The sequence below is a fragment of the Microcebus murinus genome, chromosome 14 (assembly GCF_040939455.1).
Source record: "Microcebus murinus isolate Inina chromosome 14, M.murinus_Inina_mat1.0, whole genome shotgun sequence".
In the NCBI taxonomy this organism is placed as follows: domain Eukaryota; kingdom Metazoa; phylum Chordata; class Mammalia; order Primates; family Cheirogaleidae; genus Microcebus; species Microcebus murinus.
The window spans coordinates 52,283,662-52,296,856 of NC_134117.1; the positions used below are offsets into that span (position 1 = coordinate 52,283,662).

Below are 13,195 nucleotides of genomic sequence, written 5' to 3' on the forward strand. Positions count from 1 at the left end.
CAAGAGACCTCAATTAGGGATGGTGTTTGGGGTCCAGAAGCCACGTGGGCTCTGAGATGCCTACGACAACCCATGACCAAGAAACTCCCATCACTCCGGCCCAGACCCACACCAGTCGACTCACGGCTACACTTGAGCCCCTTGTGATCATCAGTCCAAAGAGAAACAGCCCCCCAGTCCCCCAGGCCGCTGGACTCCGCTGAGCCCCTGCCTGACCGCGTGTGAAAACCCCATCACCCACCCCACGGTGCCCACGGGCAGGTCTGCCCCACCATTTGTCAGGGCTGGAATAAGAGTACACATGGTGTTCCACATGCCATATGCCACAAGTTTTCTCCTCACCGTGTGATTCCAGCCGGGAACCATCTGTCCCTAGGGGCCCCTCAGTCCCCCCCCCACAGGGGCTCCAGGGAGGCTGAGGCACAGTCCTTGACTGCTCCGAGCCCACCACCCGGTTGAGAAACCTAGCCTACGCCCAGGAAGTGTGAAAAAGACTCATCAGTCTCAGAAGAGCAGCAGAAGACCCCCCACAAGGCACAAGTGATCACCAAGGTACGGGAGAACCAGCATTGATGGAAGCATCCAGAACGTGTGACGGTGGAGAAAAGTGACTGTGCGTAGAGTCAGTTACTGAGGCCAGTTGACACTCCGTTTATTCAGCACCTATCCTGTGCCAGGCTGAACAGGTGCCCCACGAGGATGTTAAATGAGCTGTCATTTCTGCTCTCAAGGCACTTACAATCTTAAAAGAAATATTTGAGGAGGCTTCATGGGAGGGAAGAGATTTCATCTACATTTTAAAGAATAGGAAAAATCGGAGTAGACAGAGGGTGGGGAGGGTGGGGAGGAGGTGGATGCTTTCCAGGCAGAAGCAAGCAGTCCCTGGAAGGAGAGAGGGACTTCCTTCCGCAGGAAATTTGGCTTGCAAGAGTTCCCCAGGAAGGGCAATGGGTAGTTACAAAGAGTGACCCTCTGCGGTGGCGTTTTGCTAAGCATGGCAACTGAGGGAGGAGGAGCTGTCTCCAGCCACCAGCCACGCCGCCCACATCCACAGCCACCTATTCTCTGATGCTGCTGGCCACAGTCTGGATGTGTTTTCCAGCAGCTTCTCAGAGCCATCGCACGCTCTTTCTATGTTGTTTCCTTCCCAAAGCCGCGACTCCCTGCTTCTGGAAATATAATACCCCTTCCGAGAGAAGTGCTATGGAAACCTCACCACAAATACACTCCCTTCCTTGATTGTGCTAATTAAAGGAAAGGGCTGGTGGAAAAATGATTTTAAGGAAACAGAGTTTTATTATTTTTAAGTTAATCCACTTACTCGAGTGAACCAACCACGAAGCATCCCGCATAGATGGCCTGTAGGGATCTGCTGTAAGAGATTTATTCGGGGATTCATTCAGTCACTAAACATTTGCTGAACAGCCACCGTGGCTGGAGGCTGGGGGGTCCAAGGGTACGTCTGTGCCGGTGTCCCAGGGAGGCAGGCTGGAGGGGAGACAGACACACGGCCATGATGAGGAAGCAAAGAGGCAGGTGTAGCAACAGCAGCGTGTGGGGACTATTACTGCTGTGCAGAAGAGCTTCGCTGAGCACGGTTGGGATGTGGGGTCATCAGGGAAGGTTTCCAGGAGGAGGAAAAGGGGAGTGCATACTCTTGGAGGAATAATAGATGCTTGCAGGGTGAAAAGCTTGATGGGAGAAAAGTTGGCAGGGAGGTGTCTTGTGTATAACATACACAAAGGCCCAAAGGGTTGGATAGAGAAAACACCCCCAAATCGGGGTTGCTAGGATGTGACGTGATAGTGGGGAGTGACAAGATCTGAGGCTGGAGCAGGAAGGGTTTGGACTTGATCAAGTAAACAATGGGGGACGTCGAAAGTTCTAAGCAGGAGAGCCACACAGATAAACCTGAGTATCAGAGCGAGCCCTGCTGCAGAAGCAGGGTGGGGATGCACTGGATCGGGTGGGAGTAGACGAGTAGAGAGAGATGTCAGGAGCATGTCCTAGGGTGGGGGTTGGGAGAACAGAGGGAAGGGGATGTATTCAAGAAACACTTAGGAGGCAAAAATAGCGGGACCTGGTAGTTTATGGATACAAGGAGAAGAGGGAGAGGGAGAATTCTAGAATCACAGCCAGACTTAGCTTGGGTTACAAAGTGGACATGCTATCCCCAACTGAGATGAAAAATCCCGAGGGAAGGAAATTTAGGAGAGAATAAATAGGGTCAATTTTGGATGTTGAGTTTGAGGAACTTGTGGGCAGGACTTCCTGAGGAGAAAACCAGCAGACAGGTAGATACCTGGGCTTGCCCCTATTGCAGGAAGATCTAGGCTGGAGACAAGCTCCGAGAGGCCTGAGCTGCAGAAACCACAGAAGGGGATGGGACCACCTAGGACGATTTAGGCTGCAAGCAACAGAACACACTTAAAAGTGGCTGGAATGGTCAGGGCATTTATTTATTCCGTTTAACACATTTAGAAGGAGGTTGTGGGCTTCTTCATCATCTCAGTATGCTCTTGGGGACCCAGATCCTTATGGATTTCAGCTCAGCCACCTCAGTTCACCCACAAGTATATACCCTGCAATAACAGAAGGCAGAGTAGGCTAAAGGACTTGTAGCCCCAGGGGAAGAGCTTAGAAAACAAGCTTTTTTTTTTTACATCCATTTGCTCATGGATGTAATGCCTCCTTTGGCTGTGTTTGGCAGGATACAAGCAAGGGGCAGGCTCAGAAAAGAATTGGCTGGTTAACAAGCAGAAATAAAAGGGAATTAAATATCCACTAATTAGTGCTTGTGGGGTTAGAAGAGGCAACTGCTTATTAACCCTACATGGTAAAAGGTAAAATCGAGAAATGCTTTCAGTAACAAAAGATGATGAAAACTTACACTTCTGCTGTGGACTATAAAGGAGTAGCAAATACTGGACTAGCCCTCACCCGCCATAAACAAGTAAGAAATGGGGTAAAATATAGGAAGCATCTGTTTTCAGACATTGGATGACCAGCAGATTGAGATTGTGTTCCTTAAGAAAAAGAAAAGAAGTAAGATGAACTCTGTGAGCAACCTGACTTTCTGCCTCGAGGCATTCAGCTCCAGGAAGGGGAACCCCAGCAGAACACAGAAGTCTCACTGTTTTGAGGAGACAGACATCACAATTCAGAGAACGGTGCAACTGGGGTTTGCAGATAAGGATATGAAAGAGAAGAAAGCTGTGCAGAGAAAAGTCTTCAGAAACTGCCAAGGAGTCCTTCTGAGTCTTTGGCTAAACACTAAGTGTGCATATATAGGATGAGACTCCGTCAGGTTGGACAAAGAACAAATATTGGAGAAAGAATACTCATTTGGGAAGTTGTAAGCTGAACAATGTTCTGAGCTCAGAGTTGAAAGATGTTCAAGTTTAGGCCAAGCAAAGTAGAGAGACCTCATTGAGTGCTGAGAGTATTTAGGGGAAAGCTCAAAAAAGCCACACCTTAGGAGTAGAGCTAAACTAACAAGCCTTAGAGTGAAGGCTATTTTAGCCCCATCCTAACAAAGTTCAAAGCCAAGCCTTGAAAGGATTAAACTGATCCCCAAGTAAATTGCTGGAATAAAATGCAACACTCTTTAAAGAAAGATAACAAAATTCAGCACTCAATAAAATAATATTCAAAATGTTCACCTTCCAACCAACAATTACTAGATATGAATCAAAGACATGATAGCCATAACCAAGAGAAAAAGCAGGCAATAGAAACAGACCCAGAGACAGATGTGATGGAATTAGCAGACAAGAACTTTAAAACAGCTATTATAAATAGATTCAAGTATTTAAAGGAAAACATGACTATAATGAGGAAAGTAATGAAATATACAAAAAAATAAGTGGAATTTTCTAGAACTGAAAATACAGTATATAAAAATTTCATTGCATAGGCTAAATAGCAAATTAGAAATGGCAGGAAAAAAATCAGTGTACTTGAAGACAGACAAACTGATGCATTACTACAAAGGAAAAAGAAAAAAAACAAATCTGAGAAAACCATTAACAGAACTTCAGTGACTTGTTGAACAAATGCTCTTGTATACATGTAAGTAGAGTCCTAGAAAAAGAATGTGATAGATAGAAAATATTCAAAAAATCATGGCCAAACATTTTCCAAATTTGATGAAAAATATAAACCCATAGATCCAGGAAACCCAATGAATTTCAATCAGGATAAACACAAAGAAAACCACACCAAGGCACATCACAATCAAATTGCTAAATCCAGTGATGAAGCAAAAAACTTTAAATGAAGCCAGAGCAAAATTTTAGCTTTGCGGCAAGGTTCAAATCAAGAGTATGAATGTCATGTCCATTGCTGGAAACTTTGAATGGACTAAGAGAAGAATCTTTTCAATTAGACATGCTGACTCAGAAAAGGGGCCTGGAGTGAGTGCTCTCACACCTAAGCCTGATAGGCTCAACTTACTTGCAATAAATTACCCCAAAACTTAGTGGCATAAAGGAAGTTGGCAGCGGGTCAATGTGGACAAGAGATAAGTTCAAAAGATTTAAAATGTATGTCTAAAATAAAAAACTATGAATGAGGCTATTGGTACATGGAGTTGTCCAAAATCAAACAGATAAGAAGACTGCTACTTTTTAAGGTGAGTTATATTGCCAAAAAATGTCACAAGCCTGGACTTAAAAGGCTTTTGTTTAAGATTTAACTCTTGGGCTTGCAAAATTCTACAGGCAGGAAACAGGCCGAGAAAACAGGTCAGCTCCCGAGAAAGACATATTCTCCAGTGTGCACTTGCTCACTTTGGGTACAGCCAAGGAAGATACTGGGGAAACAATGTACTTCCCGGAGCATCAGATGCTGTTCCTGTGCTGTTCACGAATCATGCTTTGTATAATGACATTTAAAAGCTGGAAGGCAAAAGGAGAATTGCTCACCAATTTCCCTATTGTTTCCAGAGAGAGGAACCTTTCTCAGTATACCCAGCAGGCTACCCCTCAGGTCCCCTTGGCCAAGATTAGCTGCAAAGGTGGCCCATACTCTAGCTGCAAGGGAGGCTGGTAGAGTAGGTATCTGGTATTTTCAGCCTTGATTATGAGACAAGTATTTTTCCAGTAAGGGATAAATGAGGAGGGGACATTAGGATAACTATTGAATAGTCAACCCATGTTATTAGCCCCACCTCAACTTACTTTATTGTAAGAATACAGTATGTAATACCTATAACATACAAGATATGTGTTAATTGACTGGTTATGTCATTGGTAAGGGTTCCAGTCAACTCGTACTAGGTCAACTAGGCAACTAGTACTTACATTTGGGAGGAGTCAAAAGTTATGCACAGACTTTTTACTGTGTGTGGGGTCAGCACCCCTAACCCCCACATTGTTCACAGGTCAACTGTCCCTTTTTAATAGGGTGGGATGAGAAAGGGAGAAAGGATATTTGAACAGAAGCTCTAGGAGGATGGGGGAATACTGAGTGTTTTGGATGTGAGAGCCTGAGTATATTTTTAGGCAGAGGAGAAGCAGCCAGTGGACTGGGAGGGTGAAGATGCAGGAGCGGGAAGGAGGGCTGATGAGGTAGAGTCTTGGAAGAGGCAGGAGAATCGGAGGTTAAGGACACAGGTGGGCTGGCTGGCTTTGACCAGGAGACACCTCACCCTCTGAGACTGTGGTGAGGGAGGCGGGATGAGTCTGGCTGGGGCAAGGCCAAGGGTGAGGACGCTTGGGAACTGGGAACTCATACCTGATGGCCTCAATTTTCTTGGAAAAAGCAGGAGGCAAGGTTGTGGCAAGCTGAGAGTGAACAGTGATGTCAATCACCGTGGCGATTGCTTACATTTGAAAGGAGGTTCGGAAACAGTCTGTTTTCATGTGCAGGGCAAGCCCTTCCCTTGTGGTCTCATGTAAACTTTCCATTTCTCAGCAAACTCATTTTTCATAGTGAAAAATGAGTGATGTCTTCGGACAGCACCTGCGTTACCACAAGGTATGGGCTAGTGGAATTGAAATGAATGAGGTGAAAGATACCAGAACTCAGTGGGTGAGAAGAATCATGACATCTCAGCCGGGCAGGGACCTACAAGCTCCCATGTGGACGTCCCTTCCAAGGGTCTATCTCACCATCAAGGGTTTATCACCCTCTGCTTTATCATCCCACTGACAGGGAGCTCCCTGCCTTTAAGGAAGTCTTTCCATTTTCAAACATTTTCAAATCCTTAAGTCTTTCCTGCAGTAGGGCTGAAGTCTGACTCCCCGTGTCGTGTCCCTCACGTCCAGTGGGGAGTCTCAGAACAAGTCCTTCTACCTGGCAGCCTTTCGGAGATGTTAGTCTCTTCTCTAGAATAAATGTTCCATTTCTTCCAAACCACCCTCCCCCCTATCACAGGGGTTTCTGACCCCTCACCAGAGCCGTCTTCTCCCCAGGATTTCCTCCAAGGCAATGATGGTCCTTAGGGTTCAGCCGTGACCTAACTCACCTGCCTTCTTCTGGGCTCTCCAAGTGCTTAGAAGGAGCCCAGCAGTTCACAACCACCCACTGTGTGGGGGAAATTGGCGGAAACCTGCTCCTCTCCTCCTCTCCCAGGGTGATTGGATCAGGCTGGTGGCCTGGCAGCTCTTCTCATCGTCCTCTGTCCCATGTGAGGTCCCCTGGGCATCTTGGCTGGTGACAGCCTGCCCAAGTGAGGGGTTCCTCCCAGACCGTGTGCTCACCTACATGTCTGTGCCCAGACTGCCTCCTAAGTGTGAGTCCAGCAGGTGATCGCAGACTGCATTTGGGCAGAAAGACCTTCCAGAGTGTTCTTGTGGATTTGCCATGACTGGTAGCATTATCTTTACAGGTCCCGTCTAAGTGCCAGGGGAACATTGACAACACTTCAGGTTAGTGCTTTGGAATATTAACCAATGTTGTTTCCCCTCTGGTATTTCCTCTACTCACACTTTGCCCTTTTTCTTCTCACCTCACCCAAAGTCCGTCCTGTGTTCATTGTCCCAGGGAAGGCCTGTGACCGAAGAAAGCAGAGCAAGGAGCCTCCTGGCTTTATGTTGAAAAGTCCTGGGCCAGTAAGGCAGCAGAAAGGACTCATACCAGCAAAATCTAGAAGAAAACATGAGCGAGGCATGCTTCCACCTCTCAGATTTGTGAAGGAGCCCCCATCTTGGCGGTAGAGGTGGGGCATTGGGGAAGGGTCAGAAGCCACAAGAGCAGAGATAATGGCACTTTCAGAGAGAGGGGCCCAGAGAGCTTTGGAGGACCTGAGAGCAAAGGAGACCTGGATGCCATTCTCCAGAGAGCCCTGGGAAGTGGCAGGACTTCAGGAAAGGGAAATGGCTTCATGGAATGTTCCAGCCTTGCAGAGATTTCCCCCAATGCCAGCATGGACCTAAAGAGCAGAGAAACTACACCACTCATAGGGCAGCTTGGAACTAGATAAGGGGAATAGATCAGCAAAGGCCCTGCAAAGGGACCAGGGCTGTCTCCATGGCAACCTGCAGGGACCAATGAATAAGGACAGGCACAGTGGTGGACATCACCCATGGCATTGAAGACCAGGTGCCTGGACACAACTTAAGCCTCCAGGAAATTAGATGCCACCATGGAAAAGGAGAGGAACTCCATCCTGACTGTGATTCCACTTCTACCATGGTGGCAGAATAAGGCCTTGAAATATAAATTGAGTGGCAAAGAGTAGAGACACTTCTGTTCCTTTCATGCCTGAGTTGGTGATCTGGAATTCCTACTCCCTGCGGTGTTGCTCCCGCCATTCCACTCCCCCCACATCCCTGCACGGTGAGCCGCTCCCCTGCCAGGGCCCTGGAGGGGCTGCGTTTCCACTGCCGGCGGTAGCTAGGAGCAGGTGGGGGCCTCACAAAGTCATTAGACGTGGGAGTCACAGCCAAGGAATGAGGCGAGAAGCAGAACTCAGGGGCCGGCCTTGGCAGAGTTGGCTGGGGACAGAGGCTGGCGAGGCCCCGGCCTCCACCGGTGGAAGGTCTGCCCACTGTGTCTCCAGGAGCTGAGGGTAAGGGCCCGGGAGGGGCTGCCTGCTCGGGGAGGAGACACAGCTGGGGGCCAGGGGTGCGGGGCGGGGGGAAGGGAGGTGGGGGCCAAGCCTCCTTATGCTCTGGCTTCTGCTTCTCCTGCCGCTGCTGCCCCTGCCTGAGGTCACTTCTCCCAGGTCATGCCAGGGCCCTCCCCAGGAGCTGCTGAGGCCATGGGAAGCCCGGGATGTTCTCAAGGGGGTTGCTCCCCTTGAGGGCCCGATTTTCCTTCCATGGGGCTAGAAGGCCTCCCGTCTCCTCCTTCTCAGGGCCTTCCCGAGTGACTGATCCTGCCCGGCCTCACCCTGCCTTCATCCTCTTGTGGGGCAAGGAACGTCCAAGAGCCTGCATCAGCAAGGCAGCCACGGAAGCCCTCATGGATGCAGATTTGAACTGTCTGCCCTGGTTCCTGTCCTCCACGTATAGGGGAGAAGGGAACAACGATTTCAGTCCCAGATCCGGCTCTCCTCCTCCCTTCCCTTTCCGCTTGCCCTACAGAGAGACAACTTACGACCTCTGAGCAGGGGCAAGTCCAGGCAGGGCGATGCCAGTGGCCCTTCCCATTCATACCTCACACAACTCGCGTTGGTGTGGCCTTTACAGACAGAGCCACTGGCTCATGTGGCCCCTTTCGGCAAATTAGGAAAGAGCTCCACCCCTCGCCAGCCCCATGATCTCACAACTTGTGTAGTGGAGCATGAGTTGGCTTTCAGCCCCTACTCATCCCTTGGGCCAGAAACATTCCTGCAGTGAACAACCTGCTTCACCATACATGGCAGCTATGGCCACAGACATATGAGGTTGACGGGCAGCCTCGTGAGGCAGGCAGGGCAGGTGCTGTCTTATGAGGAAACTGAGTCCCAGAGATGTGTCAAGGTCACACAGCAAGTAAACGGGAGCACCAATGCTTACCAAGCCCTTTGCACTTTCTGCCTCATCTCCATCTGCAGGAAACGGCCCACTGGCCTAGTCTCTGAATGACTTTTCTTTGGTTCCTTCCCAACCACTCATATCTGGATCAGGGACCCTGAATTCACCTGAATGTTCTGGGCCTTTCTGCTCTCACTTGTACTCTGGAATGCTTTTTTTCCAAATGTCTGAGCCTACCTTCCTGCCTTAATAAACAAAACTCCATAAATTGTTTTTGACACTCATGTTTAGAGAATTGTTTTTGACACGAACAGATGGTGAATCATTCTGGGACCCTCGGTGAGCACAGTGGGTATCAACATTCCGAAGGACGTGTCTCACCACAGGAGTCTCAGGGCATTTGGGTTTTAGGGGGAGTGTGGATTTTACTACACATTCATGATAACCACTTTTGGCTACTGTTTTATTTGTGTCTCTTCCTCCTAAAGAGGACTCGAAATAAACACGAATTCATTGGAAGATCCAGCTGCGGGCACAACGCGGATCTTTCTGTGTTTCAGCGATGACTCAGTTGGGAAGCTCTAGGATGCCTGAAGCACCCTGTCTGCCAGTTCCTCAAGCTCCCCTGTCCCTGGCCACATCGGGCTGCCTCCCCTCTCAGACTCACCCGTGGAGGGTGAGCTCTCTGCCCGATCATGCTCTGCGTGAGTGTCGTCCCTCCCCGTCCTCTGCTCCCCAACCCACCTGACTCTGAATCCTTCCTGGCTCCTCAAGCTCCTTTCACCATTGGCTGAATATTCTCACAAAACTCCAGCCAAGCATCCTTATGCACATCTGGACCTGCTGCAGATGAGCAGATTTTGGACTTTGGGCTGATGCTGGAATAGGATGAGAATTTGGGGGGCGCTCGGGAAGGGCTGAGTGTATTTTTGCATGTGGGAAGGTCGTGCATCACGGGGGGCCAGAGGGAGCACTGTGGTAGTTAGCCTCCCATGGCCCTCACCTCCTGATATTTACGCCTTTGGTAGCCCCCTTCCACACTGAGTCAGGACCGACCTGTGTGACCCATGGAAGCACAGCAGAAGTGAGAGTGGGTGGCTCCCGAGGGTAGATCATAAAAGACATTGCAACCTCCCCCTTGGTCTCTTGGATCCCTTGCACTGGGGGTAGACGGCAGCCATGACATGAGGATGCTCAAGCAGCCTTGTGGAGGCGCCCACATGGAGAGGAACCGAGTCCTGCCATGGGAACCATTGAGCCACCACAGAAGTGGATCCTCCAACCCCAGTCAAGCTTCAGACGGGTATAGTCCCAACTGGTATCTGACTGCAACCTCACAAGAGACCCAAGCTAAAACTCCAGCCAAGTCACTCCCAAATTCCTGATGCACGGAAACTGGGAGAAATAATGAATGATTATTGTTGTTTTAAATCACTAAGTTTTGGGAGATTTGTTACGCACTATTTGATCACTAATACATCATCACCCATCATCAGAGGTTCCAGTGCTTTTTATCCCTTCTGAATAAAGCACAGAGAGGTTGAGTGGTGGCCCCAAGTCACACAGCAGTGCTGCCAAGCTTAAATACAATATTCAGCTTCTAGGTTCCCATATGGAACCCTTATATCTGTGTCACCTCTTTATCCACTTCTCTCCTTTCTTGGCCATATCTTCATTTAGCACAAATTCCCTTCTCCACAACATCATCACCTCTTTTGGAAACACGGTCATTCCTCCTTTCTTCTCAAATCCTTTGTGCTCAAAAAGGTCATTCCTCCTCTCTTCTCAAATCCTTTGTGCTCAAAAACGAACCCAATACCGTATGGAAATGGTAACAATCACAGCTTGCAATCTAACGTAATCCAACGTGCCAGACGGTTTGTAGCTGCAAAATTTGCCAGCAGGTTCTCCTGTAGTAGGCTGGTTCAGAAACCACCCTGGTGCTGTGAGACATAAACTTCTTGGCTTTGCTTTGAGTTTGTCAGGTTGGCTCAAAGAAAGGAGAGTCCGGGCCAAAGAGCAAGAGCTTAATTAAGGATAAAGGCCATGATGCGACCATGAAGGCTCAGTTTCGACAGTTCACCCCTTGAGTGTGATGTTTTTGCAACCCCCTTTGAGTTTTAGAGGCAGAAACCCAGCAATGGAAACACAGCCCAAGGAAGACAGAGGGAAGGATGGACACATGGCCTTGGGTCATTCCATGTCTTGGGTCCTACTGTCCCTTCTACCCTCTCCCCACAGTGAAGTGCTCTCACCACGGAAGAGTGAGCCCAGGATGTGCCCCCTAGGAACCCTGCCAGCCCTGCCTCCCCTGACACTTCTCTCCCCAACATTCTCCAATCACAGGGCTCCAGCCCAGCCCTCACCTGCCCTTCCTCCTCTCACTTGCAAAACAGTTTGCATCCTACCTCCCCAGCTCTGAGCTCTTCGAACAGCAGGGGCTGCATCTAACTCAGATCAGCGCTCATGGGGGACCCAGCCAAACCTGGGCCTGGCTGGAGAAGATGCTCGAACATCTGCTGAATTCGGCACAATCAAAGCTACACGGTGAGATAGTTGACGCGTTATCCCTCCGGTGATGGGATTTACTTGAATTCAGTGCGAAGAATGTCTCTATCGGGTTAACTTGGCCAGCTGGGACAGGCGGGCAGAGCAAACAATATGTGGAATGAAAAATACATAGCGAAGCCCTTCAGATTATTTAGCCATTTGAGGAAAGGCCTGAGTAGGAATGTGCAGCAGAGCCGTTCGCATTCTCCTGGGAAACTTTCCCGAAGCCAGGCTTAATTTCCCCCGGGAGTGACCCACACATAGCTCCCCCGAGATGCCTTTGCAAGCAGGGGCCTTGCCGGCCTTTCTCTTCTGCTTCTCTTTGGAGCACCCCTTTCTCCAGCATTTCATGGGAGTTTCCCCTTAGCTAGAAGAGATTGCCTGACAGTATGACTTTTACGCATTATAGACAAAGGGTATTTCTTCTTAGCAGGCCCCATGTTTTTTTTTTTTTTTTTTTTTTTTTTCATTTTAAACAAGAAGTTTATTTAAACAACAAGACGCTTGACTTGAAGGGAAAACTATCTAGGATTCATTTTCTTTTTAGAGTAATTTATCCCTACTTAAAGACAGATTGCCCTACATGTAACAGCTACGTACAAAAAAGTTATAAAATTGTCCTTGGTTTTACAATGATAAATGAAAAACATTAAAATTCTCCAATTGAACAAGGTATGCAAGGATTTTTATGTTGTTGTTTTTTGTTAAAACAATGAGAGCAAAATAACTTACTGGAATATAAAGATAAGAGCTGAATGAGCATGCCACTAATGGAGAAAGGGGGTATTTTCACAGAACCAGTATTTTTCCCCATCCCATCTCCACTTGATGTCAATCAAAACATACCATTGGCCATTTAGTTGAAAAAAAAATGCAATATGCTTGTGCACATACACCAGTTACTTTATGTATAATAAAGGAATGGGGAAGGGGAAAATGAAAGAATAGAGAAAACTATACTGTAGTAGTCAGGATGTGGTGGAACCAAATTGCAGTTTTCTAATTGAGAATGTAATCTTGGTCTGTAACAACAGAGTTCTGGAGTATAGTAGCAGGTTCCCTTTTTAGTAGACACCTCCTGTCTGCTGTTGGAACACATCAATTGTATCTTCGTCCTCCATTTCCAACTGTGCAGGTGTGTCTGTTTCATTGATTGGCTGCCCATCAAATCGGAATCTGATCTGCCTCATTGACAAACCCTGTCGTTCACAATAAGCTTTCATTAGTTTACTAAGTGGTGTATGCCTCTTAATCTTAAACTGCACCACAGAGCCATCCTGTCCCGCCACCTTCAAATTAATGTGATCGTTGTTCTCAGTCTTGACTCCTTCCTTAGGCTTTTCGTCGGCCATGGCGAGCGCCGGAGTCTCCTCAGCTGCCGCTTCACAAAAGAGGTACCAGGAGCGGCAGAAGAAGGAGGCGGCAGCGGTGGACGAGGGAGAGGGAGCGCCAGGCCCCATGTTTTAACACCCCCAAGCAGAAGCGTTTAGAAGAGAAACAGCTCCCACGTTGTAAGTCTGGGCTCAGCACAAGAAAAATCAGGAGCTTTTAGCCCAGGCCAGGTGGGGATGGAGGTTAGTCAAATACTCACTCTACTAGTTAGGACTCTATGGGCTGCCAGGGACCCAAACCCAATTCATCAGGCTTGAGCAAAAGGAGAATTCATTGAAATGTATTCCTGCAAAGTCCAAGATAGTGCTGGCTTCAGGCACAGCTTGTTCCAGGGTTCCACATTGTCACAG

General features: G+C 48.3%; 1 protein-coding gene across 1 annotated transcript; it reads right to left on the reverse strand.

Annotated features, from left to right (window-relative positions):
• Positions 1 to 11,988: 11,988 nt before the first annotated feature.
• On the reverse strand, positions 11,989 to 12,852 carry LOC142875546 (small ubiquitin-related modifier 2). The gene has a single exon (XM_076010066.1). The coding sequence runs from the start codon at positions 12,803 to 12,805 to the stop codon at positions 12,518 to 12,520; it is 288 nt and encodes a 95-aa protein (XP_075866181.1). The 5' UTR covers positions 12,806 to 12,852; the 3' UTR covers positions 11,989 to 12,517.
• Between the last annotated feature and the right edge of the window lie 343 nt (positions 12,853 to 13,195).

Bases quoted from the DNA above. Each gene is read 5' to 3' on its own strand.
- LOC142875546 (XM_076010066.1), bottom strand. From the start codon at position 12,805: ATGGCCGACGAAAAGCCTAAGGAAGGAGTCAAGACTGAGAACAACGAT.